The sequence below is a fragment of the Argopecten irradians genome, chromosome 13, assembly GCF_041381155.1.
Source record: "Argopecten irradians isolate NY chromosome 13, Ai_NY, whole genome shotgun sequence".
Lineage (NCBI taxonomy): Eukaryota > Metazoa > Mollusca > Bivalvia > Pectinida > Pectinidae > Argopecten > Argopecten irradians.
In genome coordinates, this window is record NC_091146.1 from 19,391,174 (window position 1) to 19,412,249 (window position 21,076).

The 21,076-nt window shown below is 35.2% G+C and overlaps 1 protein-coding gene across 1 annotated transcript; it reads right to left on the reverse strand.

Moving 5' to 3' along the window:
• Positions 1 to 4,730: 4,730 nt before the first annotated feature.
• LOC138306126 (uncharacterized) lies at positions 4,731 to 19,555 on the reverse strand. The gene is made up of 7 exons (XM_069246495.1): positions 18,414 to 19,555; positions 15,387 to 15,534; positions 14,329 to 14,524; positions 12,170 to 12,301; positions 7,624 to 7,716; positions 6,480 to 6,588; positions 4,731 to 5,610 (listed from the first exon to the last, which is right to left on the reverse strand). Exons 4-7 carry the CDS (start codon positions 12,195 to 12,197, stop codon positions 5,550 to 5,552), a joined length of 291 nt encoding a protein of 96 aa, XP_069102596.1. The 5' UTR covers positions 12,198 to 12,301; positions 14,329 to 14,524; positions 15,387 to 15,534; positions 18,414 to 19,555; the 3' UTR covers positions 4,731 to 5,549.
• Positions 19,556 to 21,076: the final 1,521 nt, after the last annotated feature.

Here is a 21,076-nt window from a genome sequence, read left to right on the forward strand (position 1 = left end):
TTCTGATTGGCCTATTCATTTTTTGTATTTCACGACATAAAAAAAATCCGGGAATGGCGCGGAAACCCGATGTTTCGTATTGATTTGGAAAAAATGATTCCTTGGAAAAAATCAATAGAATCGTACATGTAAACGTATTTCATTTTATAAAGTAATCTGGAAAATTAATTATAAGTCAATTTTGTTTGCAAACTTTTGTGAGAATCCGCTACGCGGATTCGCACAGTTTGCAAACAAAATTTATTTCATACCCCGATGAAATTAAAAAATAGTGACTTCAATGCTAAAATATAAGGATCCGCATGAAGTTTATTGTGACCATGGATAACTAAGTCATCTCATGAAATGATATGTATAAGACATTACCTTTTTTTAAATTACGGCATTTTTTCCAGAAAGGGTAAAAGCCGTGAAAATACTGGTATTGATCGTAAGATATAACAGATTCTCAGGATTAAACTTACACGGCACAAACACATAAAGAACGAGTAAAATATTATACTAAATATTGTATTGTCAAAGCAATTTAACTTTACAGGCTATATTTTGTAACAGTATAATAATCAAATATGAACTTTATTAAATAGATACGAATACTTAAAACCTGTTCGGTGATTTTGCATGGTCTTCACGATGTGGTCCGAAAGCTGACCGTTGAAAAGTATTTCTAAAATTGATTGCGATATCACTTCCGCGTATCAATGATAATATTGATGTTCAAATCAACTTGAAAATAAAATTGAAAATGTAGGAATTCACCTTCATGTATCACCTGTTGGCTTCCACTACTGAATGGTATACGCAAGCGTCCGCTGTCTCCAAAACCCTAATAAGGAACAATGCAATAATACGTCAAATAAAACTGCATTAACTTTATGTAAGAAATTTGTGTAATACTTCTCAAAATTTCAATTATGTTTCGGTAGGTCAGACCGAGTTGTTATTCTAGGAAATACGATTGCATATGAATGAACATCAATCTATGATATTATTAGGTTTTGGTATATAATATATCTAAAGTAGAATTAAAAGTCCTTGAGAATGAGCGGATTGCAATCATTGGCTTTAACATATATTAACAGGCAATTTTTTCATATACTACAGATAAAAAAACCCGGAGATGCATCGTTGTATTAGATGTTTGCATTCCATTTTAGCATATCACAATGTCGCATACCTTTCGGGGAGGTAGCCATTGTGAGTTCATTGTTTTGTGAGCGCAACTCTCGTCATTTTCTTTGAAAAGTATGACGTTACGCTCGAAAACAAATGACGTCACATGAATATCTTTTCGCAAGGGCATACAACTCAGTAATATGTAGATATGGGGTCAATCAAATAGGACAGATAACAAACTGACCAGCCACCAATAATTTAACCACGTTCGAAAATATACCTACAGCAGACCAGACTGGTGCATATGATAAAGGAATGGCTATGAAACCTGCGACTTCTATGACGTCTTGATCATTTATTCCCTACTCACAGATCAGTCCATCCGTGTGGTAAGAAAGGATCCGGCAGTCCCCACGAAACGAACACTGCGTCGAGCAGTCTCGAAAAGAAATGTGTTCCGATGTATGAATGATATTGGCCTGTAGCCTTCTATTCGCCATGAATATAGGAGGTATGGTTGGGCGATAACATAATGTAGCAGACCCGGTCGAGAGACAAAACAATGAAAAACAGATAGAAATGGCCCACAGCACGTAAAATTCGTTTCCTATAGGTATCATATTATTTCATATGCCTTTGGATTAAGAAATATGAAATAACATCAGCAAATCTGGTTCTTTCGGTGATTTTTTTCGGTCACTGAACAACGTCAATTTCTCATTCAATCCGCCAACAGGATCTCTAGGATGTCGATGTAATTCTGTTCTGGTAATTACAATGATCACGATGATATACATTGTCAGGAAAGATGTTTAGCATAATGCCTAAAAAATATCAAATCCAGGCTAAGACAGATACATGTACATGGCGCATATGTCATCGAAATTCTGTCTTGTTTTTCCTAAGTGACCAAAGAAAGGGTATTCTAGTCTTTTCTCCAAATTTCGTTTTAGATATAAAGTTTGTTCTCAGAAATGCAATGTATTTTGTCTGCGGCTGTAACTGAATTAAGAAAAAGTGTTCACACGACTTTGAAGGTATTATGATATCATTTTGAACAATATCAAGATGATCTACGCTTGCGTATGTCAACTCTTGCACAGACTAGTGCTATGTAGACGGAAATAACTCCAGGTACAGAGAGCTGAACATCTATATAACCGTTTGCTATCTTTTTATATCCTTAAAGAACATGCAGACATCCGAGTTACAAATCAACAAAATGTATCTCCGCTCACTATGGTCCCGTCTTGTGTTGTATTATTGACTGATCTAGTGGAGATGTTGTAGCTGTTGGTTTATCCTCTCGGGATAATATTCCTTCTTGAAATATAACGCCCCAGATATATTTCTAAATATTGATCATTTTAAGATATCGTTTCAATTTAGTTCGTCACGGCCGACACCCTTCTGTGGACACTAAGAAGCTGAATCATAAATATTCATTATTTTGGAGTAAAAGTTACTTTGTGTCAGACGAGATGGTCGATATATAGCATTTATCATATCCTCGGGGTCAGACAGGGGAATAGCTTGTGGGGTTATTTGTTAACCCGACAATATAATTAATGCATTTTTGATTCTACTGTTGTTTGGTTTTCTTGATGTTTGAATATACAAATTGATAAATAAATAAAAAGGCCTACCATAGGTTGGTCTTTTCATTCACACGCGTCAGCGCGTCATGTTGAAATATCTGTACAAAAAATGCAGTTTACACACCAGTAAACAACAATCAATAAAATTATTCCTTATATTTACATTTCGATCGACCATTTCATTCAAATTAAGTGTTCAAATGAACAATATCTTTGTGGTATTTTGCATGTGTAGATAGATAAACGATGTTATGAAATTATTCACGGACCGAAGTGCTGTATTTAAACTGTTGCAATCATAGCCAATATTTATAATCTTTGTTCTCATTCACCTTTTTACTTTGTGGTCATGTGAGTGACTGGTCCTAATGTAACACCCAAGGTTTGTAAAAAGTATTCTCTCATACCTACACGAATAATACTTGCTGGTCTAGGGCAATACACTCATGTCGCCTGAAGCTGTATTGTATGGCTACCCATTCAATAAATCCTTATTAATTCACAGCGTTAGCAAAATTACTACTTTCTTGGTACAATTTCAACATTTTTTTTCAGAAATTATGCTGTGTTTGCTTTAAAAGATACGATTAATCGAACTTTTGTTGAAAATATCACGCGATTATCACACATGGAGAAATCATTTTCATTCGCTGATTTTTTTTCGTATTCATATCAAAATGGCGGAAAGTCTTAGTGGTAAAATTGCAAATAAATGATAGGGATATTCTATCCTTCATATCCACATATGAAAGATGCTTATAAAATAAATAAGTAAATGATCTTAATGATAATAACGAAGACAAAAAAGCTAAACCTGTTGTGATAATGTATTCTGAATGTTCTGTTTTATTGTGATCTTTACTTACAGTAAAAACACAGATAAGTCGAAGATCACCAGGCGAAAATTTCGACATATCCGATAGTACGACTCAAACGTGTTTCTATGAACGGACATACATCGAATAAATTATATGATTTTTTAATCCATGTTTTATCGGTGGATATTTAAGAGATTCACTCGAAAGCATTCAAATGTAATTTCATAAAGTAGCAATAACAAGTCAGTGGTTTAATTAAATTACCTTCAAACAAACATAGCGTAAACATATTAATTAAATTCTAATGAGTAAAATTATCGGCATTGTTGTACAATCGGAAGGAGATATGACTCCATGTCAAAGATGGGTGGTAACCATGGGGGCACGCGCCAAACGGAAATATGATACTGTATTTCCCAGTCATCTGATCACAGGCATTGTTTTAAACATGAGGTATAACAGTCGTGTGTAGCATGAAAAACAGAATTAAACAGACTGCTGTTTGTTCACATTTCTGGGTCATTTTCGGAAACAATCATAATTTAAATATTAAAGCGTCATTAAAATAGTTTCATTATCATCATTTAATGCATGAAACAGGCAATATCTTAAGTGTTTTATTTAAAAGGCAAATTATATTATTTATTATTTACCCTTTTCAAAATTGTCCTTGGACGTGATTTACCGCTTCAAAGACGGCACAATAAGCGTTAAAATACATTACCGCAAAAATAGGAATGTTTACAGAATTTCGAGTCCGTCCAGAATTCTTAATTTAATCGCATATGTGTTTCTTTAAACTCCGAAATATGGAGAAAGTGTTTCTAATAAACATATATGAACCAGATGAAATATCACATAAACATATGGACCGGTGTGGAAAGGTCTTTTTGCGACTTTTGAAAAATATGACCAATATGATCTCAGTGCTGGATACAATTGGGTATGGTGGTGAATTACAAATTCAAGTTTGCGAAATTGTAAAAATGTTATCGAAGACCTCATGTTTTTTATATGATAATCAAATAATATATGTCAAAATACATTTTTGTATTTAAAAACAGACTTTGGTAAAAGTCGGTAGCCAGTTTTTGAAAATTTCCACTAATTTTAGAAATTCGAAGCAAAAAGATTAAGTGGTATTCAATTCAATTCAATTCTTTTATTTTCCTTAAGTTTACAACTTATTGGAATTATGCAAAATACGCACATATACATATATATACAATCACATAGTAATTAGTACAATATCATAGACAAGTTACAATTGTACTATACATTGAAATCAAAATGTGTATTATATAAAGACTACATAACTTACAGGTTAAGTATACAACACTAAAATAACTATACTGAAATTATTGGAGGTGGGATCGTATCATCATGGCCTCTTTTTAATTTACGTAGATCACGTGGTAGATGGCTACATTTTTTCAAATATTACAGTAAATTTAATTGTCTGATACTTTCCAATTTTGGCTAGAAAATCTTCACAGATGTGGGCTTTGATATCTCTAAAAGTAGTCCGAAAACCCAATTTTGTCGTTTCAATTATGAAATCTACATGCAAAAAGACAGGAAAACAAGACACATTAGAATAAAAATGACATGGAGTTTCGCAAACGTATGGAGCTACCATAGTTAAGAATTCCCAAAAAAACTTTCACATGGTAATGAGACTTTTGCTAATTTGGACAAAGAATTGTGGACGTTTAACCATTGGAACGCATATCTTTGTAGAACATCATCTCAGGACACATACAGGACATGTCTGACGTATCATCCTTTTGTCTTTGACAATAAATGGTTTGAAATGGAATAGCATCTGGTTCTTTCTATTTGCTTTTGCTTCAAAAGTCTGTGTCTATTTTTTTTTATTATGTATTGATTTGTTAAATGATTTTTGGTTAGCATTTGGCTTATTTTCACGCAGACACTTTGTACCTTTTATTTCAAAACAATCGTTTTCATGACCAATGCAATCCATGTCGATATATCTCAAAAAGTAACAGCCTCTTCAGTGCTTTGTAAGTTTGCAAATCTCAATCTGGAACACACTCGGATCTTCGCCACAGGATCTGAAATACAATTATCACAACATAAATATCGTATCTACTGTTCATGGTTATTCTAAATAAATATTCAACCTAATACTATGTACGAATTGAACAATACCATGAAATCAATTGATCGGTGGGTTTAACCCTTATTACAGTCGCGTCCTTTTCAAGTCTGTAGCCCTGTGCTGCATGGATTTATTTCGGTTTTATTGTTATAATCTTGCAACCACTATCGACGATTTTGATATCTTTCTTGCTCACATCGTTTTGCGACACGGAGCAAGTAGATCTATTACCATTTAAAGAGATCGTCAGTAGACTTAATTGAGAACTCGCTTAATTCGAACACTCGGATAACTCGAAGTTTTATTTCGGTCCCTTCGAGTTCGTATTAACCGAGTTCCACTGTATGCGTGTGTAGGGAGGCTGCAATTTCGCAATAACAAACGCATTTTGCGTTATTAAAATGCGTCATTTCCATTTCTTAGTGTAGTATTATTTATCGTGATCTTAACAGCAATACCTTTATTCTTAAATGACGACATTGACGCCATTTTCATTGAATATGTGACGTTATACACAAGTACATGGAGTCACAATAAATCCTTACCGGCAGGAAAAGATGATTAAGAAAGACATGTAAGCGAAAACCTGCGGTTTATTTGAAATTTGATACATTTATGATCAAATACGTTACAATTTCTCTGCAGCCTTAAGTGATTTTTTTTCAAATCTAAATCCTCAAATTTATTGCGGAATATTCGATTTTTGCTTTCATATATCAACTTAATATAATAATAATCGTCAATATCCTTCAGCACAGATGCAATATAATAATGCTATTTAAAAAAAGCCTCATACTTGCTATAAAGAAACCAATAACTTACCCATAACTGTATTTGCCAACCAAAGCAAATCCGTCCTTGATTTCGAATTCAAACCCAATTTTGAAAGAATACAAAATTTTCGGAATGAAACAGTCTGTGAGACACACGCCTGTCAAATACAATTTTACTTCATAAAATACCAATAACTACAGTTTTATATCAACTTCATTTATGCATTCTTGGTCTACTATAGTTCAATTTTCGTAGAAGAATTATTTGTGACTGTTAATTATTTATTTAGCCGTTTTATTTATCTTCTCGACTCATCTCAAATCTCAATAACCAAATATAACTCTGGATACTTCTGACTGAAGTGATAGAGGTTACACAACGAGTGTTGCTGGATATGTAATTCATTGCACAGGAGTGAGTTATTTCTTAAAAATTACAAAACGACACGAGCTTTGAATAATAAACTTATTGTTGTCGAATTGCATTCGGACACGTTTACGGCACAGTGGCATCTTCGTCCTGCCAAATAATCATCAGCCTATTGTTACCACGTTCAAGTCCGGCTTATGGGTTTAAAGCTACCGAAATCATCCCAGCGTCATCGCACGGCAAGATATACCACTAAATTTAAGACAGTTATGAATTTGAGTTGACAGTTTATGCTACAAAATGGAAAAAGAACGGAGTACAGAAGCATGACGTCATTCGATTATTGTGACGTGACAGTGAGAAAAAAGTTCGGGTCAAAGTTTAAAATCAAGTCCAATCAAAAGGCTTGACGATGCTGTTCCACTGGTGGAATATCAATATATTATTCCAACACAAAACAAATATATATAATGGTATGAGAATGGAATAACACGATGTATTGTGATAGAAATGTCTCTCTATTACAATCATCATGTCATTCCACTCCCATACCATTGTATCAAGTCTTTGTCTTCCAAAACTTTAGAAAATAACTTACGCCTATGAAATAAATTCCATATCCAATACAATAACCACTTGTTTAGTAATTTCTATCTAACACACGACATCGTATCTGATGTTACTTTCGTTTTCATTATTTTCTATTTAATCAGAACCATTTCCCGCTATTGCTGTCATGTCCACGCGTCTGTTTTAGTATCAATATAGATATGCTAACACCACAACTGGAATTAGGAACTAATCCTATTTGATATAAACTTACCTCTTAGTTTACAACATACTGGTCGCTGTTTCTCTCTGCCAACTAACACGTGGTTGGACGGACATCTAAATGATTTTGATTGCTTGTCATCATCTGTTGTTCAAACACACAAGTGTATTATATAATAATTCAATTAAGCTTGTTACAAGCATTTCGATTGGCTTAAAAATTACTTTATTAGCCCATAAAGAAAAAATTAGCGTCGCTGTTTGTAACGTTGCTTCTGATTGGCTGAGATGACGGCGTTATGATTTCATTGACAAAAGAGTCCCAAAATGAATTTTGAATATTGAAGAGAATAATCTTTAGTAAATTGAATTATAAGGAATTTTTTGAATAGATTTTTGTATGTTATAGAGATAAAACCCAAAAATATAAGTGTACTCTCATTATAAACCAAATCGCGGTTTATTTAGAGTACACTCAGATTTTTGTGTTATATCTCCATAACATAAAAAATCTATTCAAGTTAATCCTTAAATAAACTAGTGAATGGTTGAAAGGAAAAGTGAACGCTGATGATTGCACCATGTATTGATGTTTCTTATATAATTTAAGGTATGTTATTCATGTTAATGTTTTTGTAATCTTTGATGATTCGTCGACAAATAACTTACGGGATTCTTCTATCGTAAACTTAGATGGTATGTAGAAATACATAATATATTAGCTTACGTCTATGATATACATTAATAACGTTATAATTGTATGTGATGCATTTAATTTTATACAATTTATGCTAAATATTCAGAGGCATAACAGTAAAGTTAAGCAGTAGAATCTATCTTAATTATATGTAATATTGCCTACTTTATAGTACTACAATCCTAGTTTACTATCAAAGATAACGAGTTGACGTCTTAACCCTGTCACAACATGCTGTCAATAAACAAACCTTTCGACCATTTTCCTTATTCAGAAGTGTTAAGCAAGTATCATCATTATAGAATGCCCTAAATGATTACCCCTTTGCCTCGTTCTCATGCATTAGAGTTAGAGTCTAATGTTTGTTTGTTTGTGATAATAAATAAACGTTCTATTTACAGCCAGGGTCATGTAAGGACGTCCCCCCATGTATGCGTTGTGTTGTGTGTGTGAATTGCGTGGTGCGTGTATTGGGGGACTGCGGTATATTCATCTGTACCCAACCGGATGTGGGTAACTGTAGTTACGCTCTACAAAAATGGTGACGTTGATTTAGGTCAGATTTCGCATGCCTCGGTTTACGTAATTTGCGATATTTTAAAGGTTTTTATTCGTGTCTACCGAATCATTTTTGTATAAAAATAAAATTTGAAGCGTAACGCATACGTAAATGATTGAATAAGCGAAACAAACCACCTCAAAAATGACATTTAGTGGGTAACTGAAATTTAAATGTGAGTAACTGAGTTATGATTTTTAGGCGAATGGTGGGTAACTTATAAACATGGAGCGTAAATGACAAATTAGGCTTGGATCGACCAACCTATTATACTTATCTTCTTTCATTATTCATGCATACTTGGGGCTTTTCACATATGAGTGAAAAGACATGTTGTTTCTGTTGTTTTTTTATTATTCTTATACATAGCAACTTGTATACAAAGGATCTCCGAAATGACAAGATATATACCAATGTTCATGTCATCATATTGTAGGGCAAGAGTTGATGGTGAGACAACAGCAATTTTATGTTGGTCGGACATTCAATATGGCGACTATTGCCTCACTTCCGGTTTTAAACTTATGTCATTATCTCGTTGACGGCTTGACGTATTTCTTTCTATTTTGGATATGTTATGTAAAATAAAAAAGGAGCAAAAAACTAATGTAACACTTTTCTGTAAAACGTCAACTTCCGGTTCGAATAAGTGTCAAAGTTTAAAAGAGCAATTTTTCGAAAAAATCACTAAAAAATCTTCTGCTCAAGTTCTTGAAAACTGAGAGACCTAATATCAGGTATGTAGCATGCTGACATAAATGCCTACCAATTTTAATAATATGATTGATCTTGACCTTCATTCCAGGTCATATGGGCCAAAATCCTTATTTTTTTAGACTACTTCTTCTTAAGTTCTTGAAGGCATAGAGTCCTGAAATTGGACCTGTAACACGTTGCGATTAGTGCTACCAAGTTTGTTAATGTTAATATGAATGACCTTGAAAGAAAATCTTTGTTGGTGAAAAACCCGTCAAATTGTCCTGTGACATTTTCTAGTTTTTCTTTGTTTTCATACTACATCCGTATTTCTGATTGGTCGATTCTTTTCATACCTCTAGAAAAATTTAAAGTTTTGGCTGTTGTTAGTTTTGAAGTGTCAAATGGCGCAATTTAAAAAAAAATTTTAAATAAAAACATGTATCAAATTATTGTAAATAAGTTGTAAACTACTGATTTTATGTCCACTATCCCTCTTTCTTATTATATATAACTCTGTTTTCTCTCTAAGCTGTTCCGCTTTTATAAAAAATGATTATGTTATAATATAAAAAGCCATTACATGATAAACAGTATTATATGTGTTACAAATTATAATGGGGAGGGCGTTTCCAAGTTTTACCTTGTGTCCCGGCGTGAAACTTTGACGTTATTATGAAGTCACAATTTATACAACGACGTTAGGAAATTGATTTGAAACAAAACTAATGCATTTGAAAATCAATGAAATTGTACGTTTAAACGTATTTGATTTATATTGTAGTCTCAAAAATCAATTATAAACAAACAAAAAAATTCATACCCCGATAATGTTGAAAATAGTGGCATCATTGCTTAATTATACTGACGTCATTGAAGAAGGAAAGTCCCTTTAGGCTATAGAGATTATGACGTCACATCTAAATTGAGATTCCCTCGATCAAATTTTTTGACACAGGTTATTGGACTCGCAATATAGTATCTGAACTAAGTCTAGTTTCCTTGAGTGCTTTTTTGCCGCTGATTACGGGGTTGATATTGCATTTGATGAATACTTCTGAGAAACGCATGGTAAAAACAGCAAATACACCAGTCATATATTATTAAAATGCTGATCTCGTGTATATGTGTTGTTTACGTTTTATATGATTTAGTGTTCTGAATATTTACCTTCCTTCATTGTTTCAAAGACGACACGATGTTAACATACAAGAATTAACAGGTGAAATAGCATATTACATAGCCCTTTGGTTATCTTTTTACAAGTCATTTCGAGATGTCAGATCCGTTCATAGTATACATCTTGATTAATTAATGGTGATTATGAATATGCATGATTTGAAATCGCTGTCACGATTAACATCCGGCCAGTCTGATATAAATTTATTGAAATTAAGAAATCGTTTTGATACCAACAAAAATCATTATACCTATGATGTTTGACAGAGAAGGTACTGAATACCTTACATAGCGAAGTTGAGTACAGCTGTATCAACTGATTCAGATAAAAGTTTTCTTATAATTTGCATATTTAGGTGAATAGTTTGGCAAAGGAAGGCTTAAGTCGGCAAAAATATTGTTAATATATCCTGTATATATTTTTGATGAAACAGAAAAATTAATTTTGCTTTCAAAATCGCTATGCATGCGAAAAATTTAATTTATATATTTTTTTTAATATAGGAATCCTAAAACGTCCTCCCGGCTGGCTATGTCCGTGTTGATACGTAACCTTGCTTTCAAACAGTTAGGCGAATTTAATTTTAGAACTGTGCTAAATAACACCGGACTACATACTTTCAATGGTGAAAACTGGACAACGTAAGCAACTTAATTATCGTTTTGATATGTAAGGCCTTTAGGAAGGAAAATGAACGCATTTAGACTTTGTTTTCTTTGCCCGGCTATTCACTAAATCATCTATATAATCTTAATTTGTTAGATCAAAAGATGTGGATTATTCTGTGTTTTGTATTTTTTCACAATAGTTTTATTCATATTTGACATGATCTTACTATAAAATCAACGCGTAAAAAGGTGTGTTTATCTGCACTTAAATATTTATGTCAGTTAATTATTGTGTGTAATGAACAAGACAGTTTACTATTCCATTGCATTTCAGTTACCCACATCTAGTGAATCAGTACCCACTGACGAGATCATAACATACAGCCAGTTACCTTCCACATGGTCATATTTTCATGGCTATTTTCTTCTTTTATAGAGATTTACAGTTGAGCGCCACGCTTCGAAATTTAGTTATTTTATCTTATAAACACATGTTATTGACAGCACGGTTAGCATTGCCCTACAACAGGTAAACTTAGGCATGCGAAATCTGACCTATATCATCGTCACCATTTTTGTAGAGCGTAACTACAGTTACCCACATCATCCGGTGGGGTACAGAGATATTCGTGTTGTGTCTTCTTGTATAGTGGAAATGTTTCTCCTTTTATGGTGATATCTCACCAAAGCATGCTGCGGACGATACAATTACAAACAATTACAACTTAAGGGAGATAAGCCATAGACTACCTCACAGTGCCCAATGACACGTGCCGTGAAAGCGGCATAGCTGAGTGGTTTGACATACAGTGAGCAAATTGTCAATCATAGTAGATTCTGCAATAGCAATTGGCTCACCTAACAACAGACAATCTCCGACCGGCATAGGCGAATCTCTACAGGACAGTTGGAACTCTCCGATGGCGGGGTCAAAGACACTGTTTGAAGGGATACTGCCTCTTGGACAATTTTCATAAAGCACCAGCTCCTCTGCGATCAGATAACAAGGAACATTCATAACTAAAACACTTACAACGATTATAGCGTGGTAATTTTATTCTCCCGTCCATGTTCATAATATAATACGTGTATTATGTGTAACACGATGTGATTTCGTTGGTTCTTGATTTTCTTAAGCTTTGATGACGAAAATTTATATAAAACATATTGAATTATTAATGATGATATTAATTATTATTATGCAAACAAACAATATATACGCAGTAATATATTCTCATTAATTACCCAATAAAACAAAATACAATGTGACTATAAAGTACAAATCTTGAAAAAATATAAGCGTAATTACTTCATCATCATACCTCAGCCCTTCCAAGAAAACCAAACATTTATAATTAAAATTACAAAACTATTAGCTATAAAGTGTAAACACATTATATTTCAAAGTAAATTGTCATGTAAGTAAAAATGCTGAGTGAATTTGTGACCCGCATTTTCATTCTATTTTTAGTGTAAATTTTACTGAATATCTTTTGATCATGCACAATGAAAATATATTCAGCAAAATTTGCAGTAAGAATATTAATAGGACCGCAAGTTTTAGGGTCGCAAATTCATTCGGTAATTTTACAATGACAGAATAGTTACTTTAAAAATAATAATGTGTAAGTATATAAAACAGGATAGATCATTCAAAGATCAAAAGATTATAATAACGTTCAAGAAAAGTACATGATGAAAAAGCTTTGTTTTGCAGTCACCAAATGTAATCACATTGAGATAATACTGTTTATTTACATCGTTATGCGCATGACACGACATTTAGTGATACTAGGATAAACCTAATGTATTTGTTGCAACAAACTGTTCAACTGTTTCCCAGCTGGGATCAGTTATTATTGATTAAACATATTGATACTTAAGCTGATATGCATGGTCTCTTGTTACCAACATGTACGTCCATCGTATGTGGAATCAACACGGTACGGCTGTCCAGTGCTGTGGCTGCGTTCGCGCATCACACAATTTCAATAGTCTTCATTTATTAGCTATTAATGTAAGGTTAGTCGGGTAAGGTAGAAAAAAACGGACCGCCGTTCCCGTAATCAAGAACTTAATGCACGTGTTGGCTATGTGTGGTCAAGTAATTTGTGTATTGTTGTGATTAGCCATACCGTGATACCCAGGGGTTACTATCACTGGCCAAAAAGGCAACTGCAATGTACTGTTATTCGATTTTCTCGATGTACTTTGTAAATTAACTGTTGCTGTTCATCTGTTTTTGCAGACAAAGCCTTCCTTAAAATCCTATTCCTGTTCCATCCGCCATTTCATATAGACTGAACATGAATACGTGAGGGGGAAGAGGGGTAGCTGTCCATCAATTAATCTACCAGTTAACTAGTATTACATATATCCTTTTGGCCGACAAATCAAAGTGAATATATGTATTATGGGTTTATTAGTTTAACGTTCTATTAACAGCTAGGGTCATGTTAGGACGTGTCAGGTTTGTTGGTGGATGAAAGCCGGAGTATCAGGAGAAATACCACCGACCAGCGATCAGTACCCGGCAACTTCCCCACTTGGGATTCGAACTCGCGACCCAGAAGTGGAGGGTTTGTAGCAATATGTTGAGACATCTTAACCACTCGGTCACCGCAGCCCTCAGATTTATTTTAGCCAGGTGGAATCCGATCAACAAAACAGACAAATCGACGATCGATTTTAATGCTACCACTCTATGATGGGACCAACATATATACAAGTTGTGAAATCTATTTGTACTTATTTTCAAAATTTGCATCCTTTACTTAATTTTAAAAGATTTGCTCGCTCTCAAATCTATAAATATATAATATTTGTTTTAATCTTATCGGAATATGAAACTAAACAAAACTTTTGCGAAAATCTACTAACTTTTTTTTAGATTTTTTTTTGCATTCCGCTGCGGAACTAAAAAAATTGTAAAAACAATTCTTAATTATCCTTTTGGTCATAATTGTGAAAGTGGTCCATAAAAGTAAGAAGTGATCATTAATGATTTTCATACTTACTGATTCAATGGCATAGCGCTGACCATGTCAAAGATACTCAAAAAGACTAAACAGCTAAAAACATCCATGGTGTGATTCGTCAGGGAACCTTCTGATGGAATGCAGATGTTTCAGTTTCTTTTTGTTCGACACGATTATTATGCAGACGTTATGTAGAACTCCTCGTTTTGGGACGTTCGATATGCTTCGATGTAATCTGTTGAAAACACAACCAGAATTAATGAAGCATACTGTTTGGTAGGTTGGTAAGTTATTTCTTTGTTTAATAAGGCTTATTGTGATTACATGTCGATTCAATGTGGGTCATCGAAAGGTTTCGAGGCCAAAAAGTTAAAAAATAATCAGTGCTATATATTAACAAAGTATGCTTAATTCCAAAATGATATTGAATCACGATAAACAATTTCACCTGAGTAGCTTCTTCATACATTACAATACATGGATTAAGCTAGAAATTATATATTAATATTCATATCAACAGAACGCCAATTAAAAATCGATTTGCAGATAGTTAATTTGGCGATTCAAACTGCTAAGCCTCAATTTTACATGTATATAAAACATAATCCCGACGATTTTAGTCTCGTGATATCTGGTCGTCCCTGAAATTTGAAAGTAAAAATAAAATCGCTAAATTCGGAGCACAGCCAAAACGACCATACGAACTCTGGGGATATAACTGCCGTACATTGACCTCAAAGGTGACACGAGAGCATCATTTTGAAGCTAAGGGGCTATTTTCACAACAACTAGTTTCCACCGAGGAAACAAACCCTCGAAAAGTGTCAGTTCCTTGACGCTTTGAATTGACCGTCTCAAAGAAGAAATTGTTATCTTCAATTTCTTATGATATGACTATAGTAGTTCAACATATCAAAAACTATTCATTTTGTTAAGCCCAGGTGGGGCGTATTTAGGTTTTTCAGCAAAGAAAATGTTTGATTTGTTTACATATTCTTCCGCCTATCACATCCGAGGAGTTCCGATTGCCCAGAACAAAGCACAATTTGACAATATTGTTATGAAACAACGAAACAGAATGTTTCTATTTTACTTACCTACAAGGATCAGAGATCAGGGCACTCGCCAGCAGAATTATGCAACAGGAATAATCTGGACAAATGTTTCAGTCGCTCGTCGATGTGATTATGGTGAAACGATTACCTCGTATAAATTCATACAATACGCCAGCAGCTTACATTTGGCCTGAAATATGTTCAACAGATTTGAAAATAGGATTGATATAAGAAAGTATAATGTATAATTTTCTTCTTACAGGCAACCTCGTGAAACCTCTGATAATGTTAGCATTTAGTAACTACTTGTTGCTTTGAAATATTACCTTCAGCGTTAAAATACTTATAAAAAAACGCAAATTCAATATTACATGCTACGTTATATTTTCTACACCATTAGGTTTCAATTGAAGTGTTGTTATCCTTTTTTTTAAATATTTAATATAACAAGTTGCGTGCAGCTGTTGGCTAGGACAAAATGATTTATATCAAGGAAAGCACTGAAGCAAAATGAATGACAAAGTAGATTTAGTTTTATCAACAGATGTTCAAAAAAAAAAAAAAAAAAAAAAAAACCCAAACGAACATCGACCTTTTAGAAAACCAAGTAAAATATGTATTTCATCAAGTATTACACGCATTTGACGTCACACGTGGCACGCTTTCCAGTCACCGCTCATAATGTAGCGGTCCGCCGAACATAATTTTGTAATGGCCTCCCCTAGTATAATAAGAAGCAGGGGCATTAGAATTGAAAACTATATACATCTATTGGACCCATAGTACACTAACACCTATGGGAGACTCTGAAGATTTCCTCTTCTATCGGGTGAAATGTGACTTCCATCCCTCTGGTAAGCTCTTGAAACATGTTTTCATGCAAGAGATCCAGATGCCATCTCAACAGATGATCCGGGATTCTGTTCAGCTCCCCTTCAATGTGTTGGCCTCTCAGCTCAAACTCGTGAAAGGCAGCATGAAAACATTTTTCACGTAAGCAACCCTGCATAAAGGCCACCCTAGATTTACCTAAGTTTATAAGTGCCACGGAAGCTATGTTGTCACAGTTGATTACGATCGTTTTGCCTCTGAACATGGCCCCATAACTTAACAAATACAACTATAGTTAGTAGTTTTAGACAGTTTATAATGAAGTCCTCTACACGGATGAACTCTGGGAAGACAACATGAAAACTTTGCCCTTTGCAAAAACCATCGCAGCCAGATAAGCAAGCATCTGAAGCAAACTCACCGTCTGGCACAGACCATTCCTCCAAACTCATTATGGATACCCCATTGTATAAGGATAGAAACTCCTTCCACCAGAGGAGGTCTTTCCTAACAGCTAAAGGCATTGTGAGAGATGCTTCAGATCCTGTACTATCACGGAGCCAGTTAAGGAGTCTACTTATAAAAATACGGCTATGTCTAACACAACTAGCTACACAAATCAACTTATCTAGCAGTGACTGCGATTGTTGTAAGGTGGCCTCATCTTTTTCTAACCATACCACTACAAGGTATGTGATTTCTTGTAATTTAAAAGGAGTTACCTCTAAGACCAGAGACTCTATGTCAAAGAGAACTTCTAGAAATACAATTCTAGTGGAAGGAGGAACAGCTTTGGGCTGAGATTCAACTAGACCGCCATTCAGCAGAACTGCCCCTAAAATTCAAAGGCATTCTGGCTTTTAGCCGGTGTCGCCGCACCTGCGAAATCATCCAAGTAGTTTAAGATGAAATATCCCGCTTGAAGACAAATGAAGGACACTGCCGAGGTAACTCTCTGAAAAATGTAAGCGGCCTATCTAAGGCCCATGGAAAACACCCTATCAAGGTATATTTTCCCACTCCACATGTAACCCACCAGGTGGTTATCTCCGGGATCTATAGGGATTTGCCTGTATGCACGTTTAATGTCTCTTTTAAACAAATGACAACCCTTACCTTTACATTTGACTGGATCCACATGATCATCCACTCTAGGATAAGTGAGCTAGATGGGCTTACCTACATAAGAATCCTTAGAAATGTGGAAATTCACTGACTTACCCTTGGGGAGGCTGAGGTCCAGTATCACCCTTCTTTCTTCAGAATCTCTTTTAGGTTCAGAATTTAAAGGAGACAGTTTAATGGGGGTCCTAAGTGGGTTAATATCAAAAGGACCAATGACAGCCTCCGCCTCTACTTCCCTTTCTAAATAATCATCCATCTGTTCTAGGTATACTTTGGCCCCCTTATGATTTTCTACGTATCCCTGAGGTCCAAATTTAAATTAGTTGGTACACACCGGTTCATTTCATTTTGTTTGTTTAATGCCTACCGTAGTAACAAGATCTTCCTGAAAACCTAACGGGAATCCAAATTTTAACAGATCACAAATTTCCCGGTCCTTGTTAACACGGCTCTAAAATAGTCTTTAGAGCAGATTTTGTAGGAAACCGACAGCCTTCAAAATTTTACTTACCTGGCTTCTTTGTGAGCTCCTCATCAGTTACAAATTTAGGGAGAAAAGAATCAACCTCAGCTACCCGATTATTTCACACCTGATGTACAAGACTAGACTGGTATTTCTTACCCCCTGGGCCTAGTCAGATGTGGTGTGGGCACTCTTGAGAAGATTCCTGATGTGGTCTTTTAACCTTCTCCTTCCTCCTACATGAGACACTGGTGTGCACCACATGTCGACGTACTCCCATGACTTCACCTTCATGATTTCCTTTTTCTCCGCACGTATTTTTTCTGATAGGCTGAGCAGAACCAGACTAAGGGCTTATTCGAGGACCCTACCGCCGGGAGGAAGTTTTGTTTTATTTAATGAGGCCATGCCTGACCAAGAAAGGTGCCTCAATACCAGCAGTATTTACGTACTTACGTACCTGAACGCTTAGACCTGCTCTGCCTTTTTGGCTCCACATAGCTATCTCTATAACTATCAGATTCGTCGGAACATGACGACGAGGACTCACCAACCAGCATCAACCTACTCAACCATTTTTGCGACCTTTCGGTTACCTCGCTCGACTCTCTCAATTGTTTTAAAATCGGTATCTATTGACATTTCCATACCTTTAACTGTCTTTTAAGCAATGCTTTTTGTCTTTTATTGTCTTTCTTGGGTTTGGGACCTTTCTTCGGTTCGTCATGGTCGTTTTTATGTTCCGGCCCTCGACTGATGTGAATATTAGCCAACTCATTTTTCAATTGCACAATTTCACGTTGCTTGGCCTCTAGCGCGCGTCGCTTCTTTTCATGTGTGATCTTCTTTCGAAGCGCCGCTATCTCCTGGGTTGCCTCACGGACGTCTACATCTTCGTCATTCTGTTCCTCGTCACCACAAGTATCGAATTCCTCGACCGACTCTTTTTTTATTATCGGTGGAGCTGTCACCGGAAGTTGATAGAGAATCTTCACAGTCTTTAATGGGTGTTTGACTAAACGTTTGATGGTTATGAACGTGCGTAAGGAACGCACCAAGGAGAGGCATGCCACGTCCGAAGGACCAACAAGCATATCGGATATTTCGAAGTCTTTCCAAAGTTCAGTTTAATAGGTTCAATCATAAATGTCATGCACACAAATTAAATAAGTCCCTTGATATCCGGTTCTGTAGGTTTATTAAAGTTTCTCCACGGTCTGTCGTGATATAACCCTCTGTAGTCGTCCGTACTGTTTACGTACTAGACCTTTCAACAGTTTTTGAAGATTTCTGACCAAATATCAATACGTGCTGACAACTCAGGATTCTAAAAAGGAGTGACACGAGCTACAAAAATTAAACAAGAGAAAAGGCGCCCAATAGGACTGACCAATGAAATCCATAGGCTCCTGCTTAACGCTTAGCATACAGGGAGTGGGACGACTGGTTCGCCCGCTGTCAGTATAATGTGACCGGGTGGGGTGTGTTGCTTGATGTCTTCGGCGGCATGCTTCATTGATATAACACTATAAAAAGGGCAACAGTTCCACTATACAAGAAGACACTACACGAATATACCGCAGTCTCCCAAAACACGCACCTCGCACAGCATACACGCAGCACACAGCGTACATGGGAGGCCGTCCTTACATGATCATAGCTGTTAATATGACTTTAATTAATAAACAACCTATAGTCTAATTATAGAGGTCACCCTACGGACAGGTCAAGCTCGTGCCAAACTGGAATTTGACACTTGAGGTGTGAACATGATCCATAACACTCACTCATTATTTACATGTGTAAGCTATATACATGCATATATACAGGGAGATCATTAAATATTTTGGAACAAAATATCCAAATTTATTATAACTTTCCAGATAAGTAATTAATCCAACCTTGTCTCAAAGCTTATAATAATTATTGGTCCTTGACCAACTCTTATGTCTAGCTAAACTATTACAGGGGTAAAAGGAAAAAAAATCATGGTGTTAGCCAAGGTAAAAAGGAAAAAAATTCAGGAGATGGTGGCCGTAGGAAGTTTAAAAAAGTTTATCATTGTTCAACCACAAAGGTAATTAATATACTTCTTAGTAATTTGTATACCAACTAAATAGCGTGGAGTATGATTGTGGATTGTTGAGTGAGTGAGATTCCTGAGTGATTGTAATTGTTATTTAATGAAATAGCTTTGGGATGCGTTCCCTAATAAATCATTAACTTTATTTTACTCTTCTGGTTTTCCTTACCCATAACACTGTACTTGGTACATGTGCATACGACTTGTGAATCATTACTCGAGTCACGGAATCATCAGATGGTTTAGGATAGTGCAACTTTTGCACAATTTGGAACTTTATTGGATGTCCCGCCCTTGAGACTGGATCTTGATGGAGGAGAGGAGCTACAAGATAGCTTTGGAACTGGAAACTCGTAATAAATATTGTGACAGCTATACGCTACCACATTATACTGGTCTGAGACTGGGTCTAGACCACTTTGGTGTCACAATATCACACCAGCAACATCTAACAACTACACGTATACAGTACAAGATTTGTCTAAGAGTTACTTCCCGGGGTACAGTTTTCCATTCACTCAGATTTAGTGACTAATGTGTACTTTATACCAATCAGTACCTCATCGCTTTTACGCTTACATGGTGTAAACATTGAATTCGGTATACATAACATCATCTGAGTTTTAAGTAGTAACAAAGTAAAAAAGGAAGGGCTTTACTCACCATTATAGTTATATGTGCCGTAACTGGGTGATTTGTTTCTTTGGTAATCTATCAAAAATAGGATTGTCAACAAGTTAACTAGTTACTGGTTCGGAAGTCTGTTCACCGGTTACAACATTCCGTAACCGAATAATCGGACTCGTATATTGTCCAACGTGGAAACCCTTGTTAACGAAAGTACAGTATATCTATTGAAACGATATCCGAGGTGGATGCATATGAACACATATAACCACCGCTATTGTAAAAAATAAAAACATGCATGCTAGCTTGGTCAGAGTTTGTTTTAGAAACCTACCATGTTATTTCAAAAATCGTTTATGAGACATTACCTTATCATCATATTTTTAAAACCTTAAATGCATGCTTTTTTATTTGCCTTGTCGGCATAGTGATGCAATTTTGTCCTGTTTTGATCAAAATGCAAAATTACACATATAATAGAGAAACCTTATTCCTTGATTAATGCATAACGGCACTTGTAATAGAGAAATCATATTCCTTGTTTAATGCAAAATGACACTTGTAATAGAGAAATCATATTCCTTGTTTAATGCAAAATGACAC

Bases quoted from the DNA above. Each gene is read 5' to 3' on its own strand.
- LOC138306126 (XM_069246495.1), bottom strand. From the start codon at position 12,197: ATGCCGGTCGGAGATTGTCTGTTGTTAG. The intron at 7,717-12,169 runs GTGAGCCAATTG...TTTGAACAACAG, and splicing joins CGGAGATTGTCTGTTGTTAG to ATGATGACAAGCAATCAAAA. The intron at 6,589-7,623 runs GTAAGTTTATAT...TGTATTTGACAG, and splicing joins AGTATGTTGTAAACTAAGAG to GCGTGTGTCTCACAGACTGT.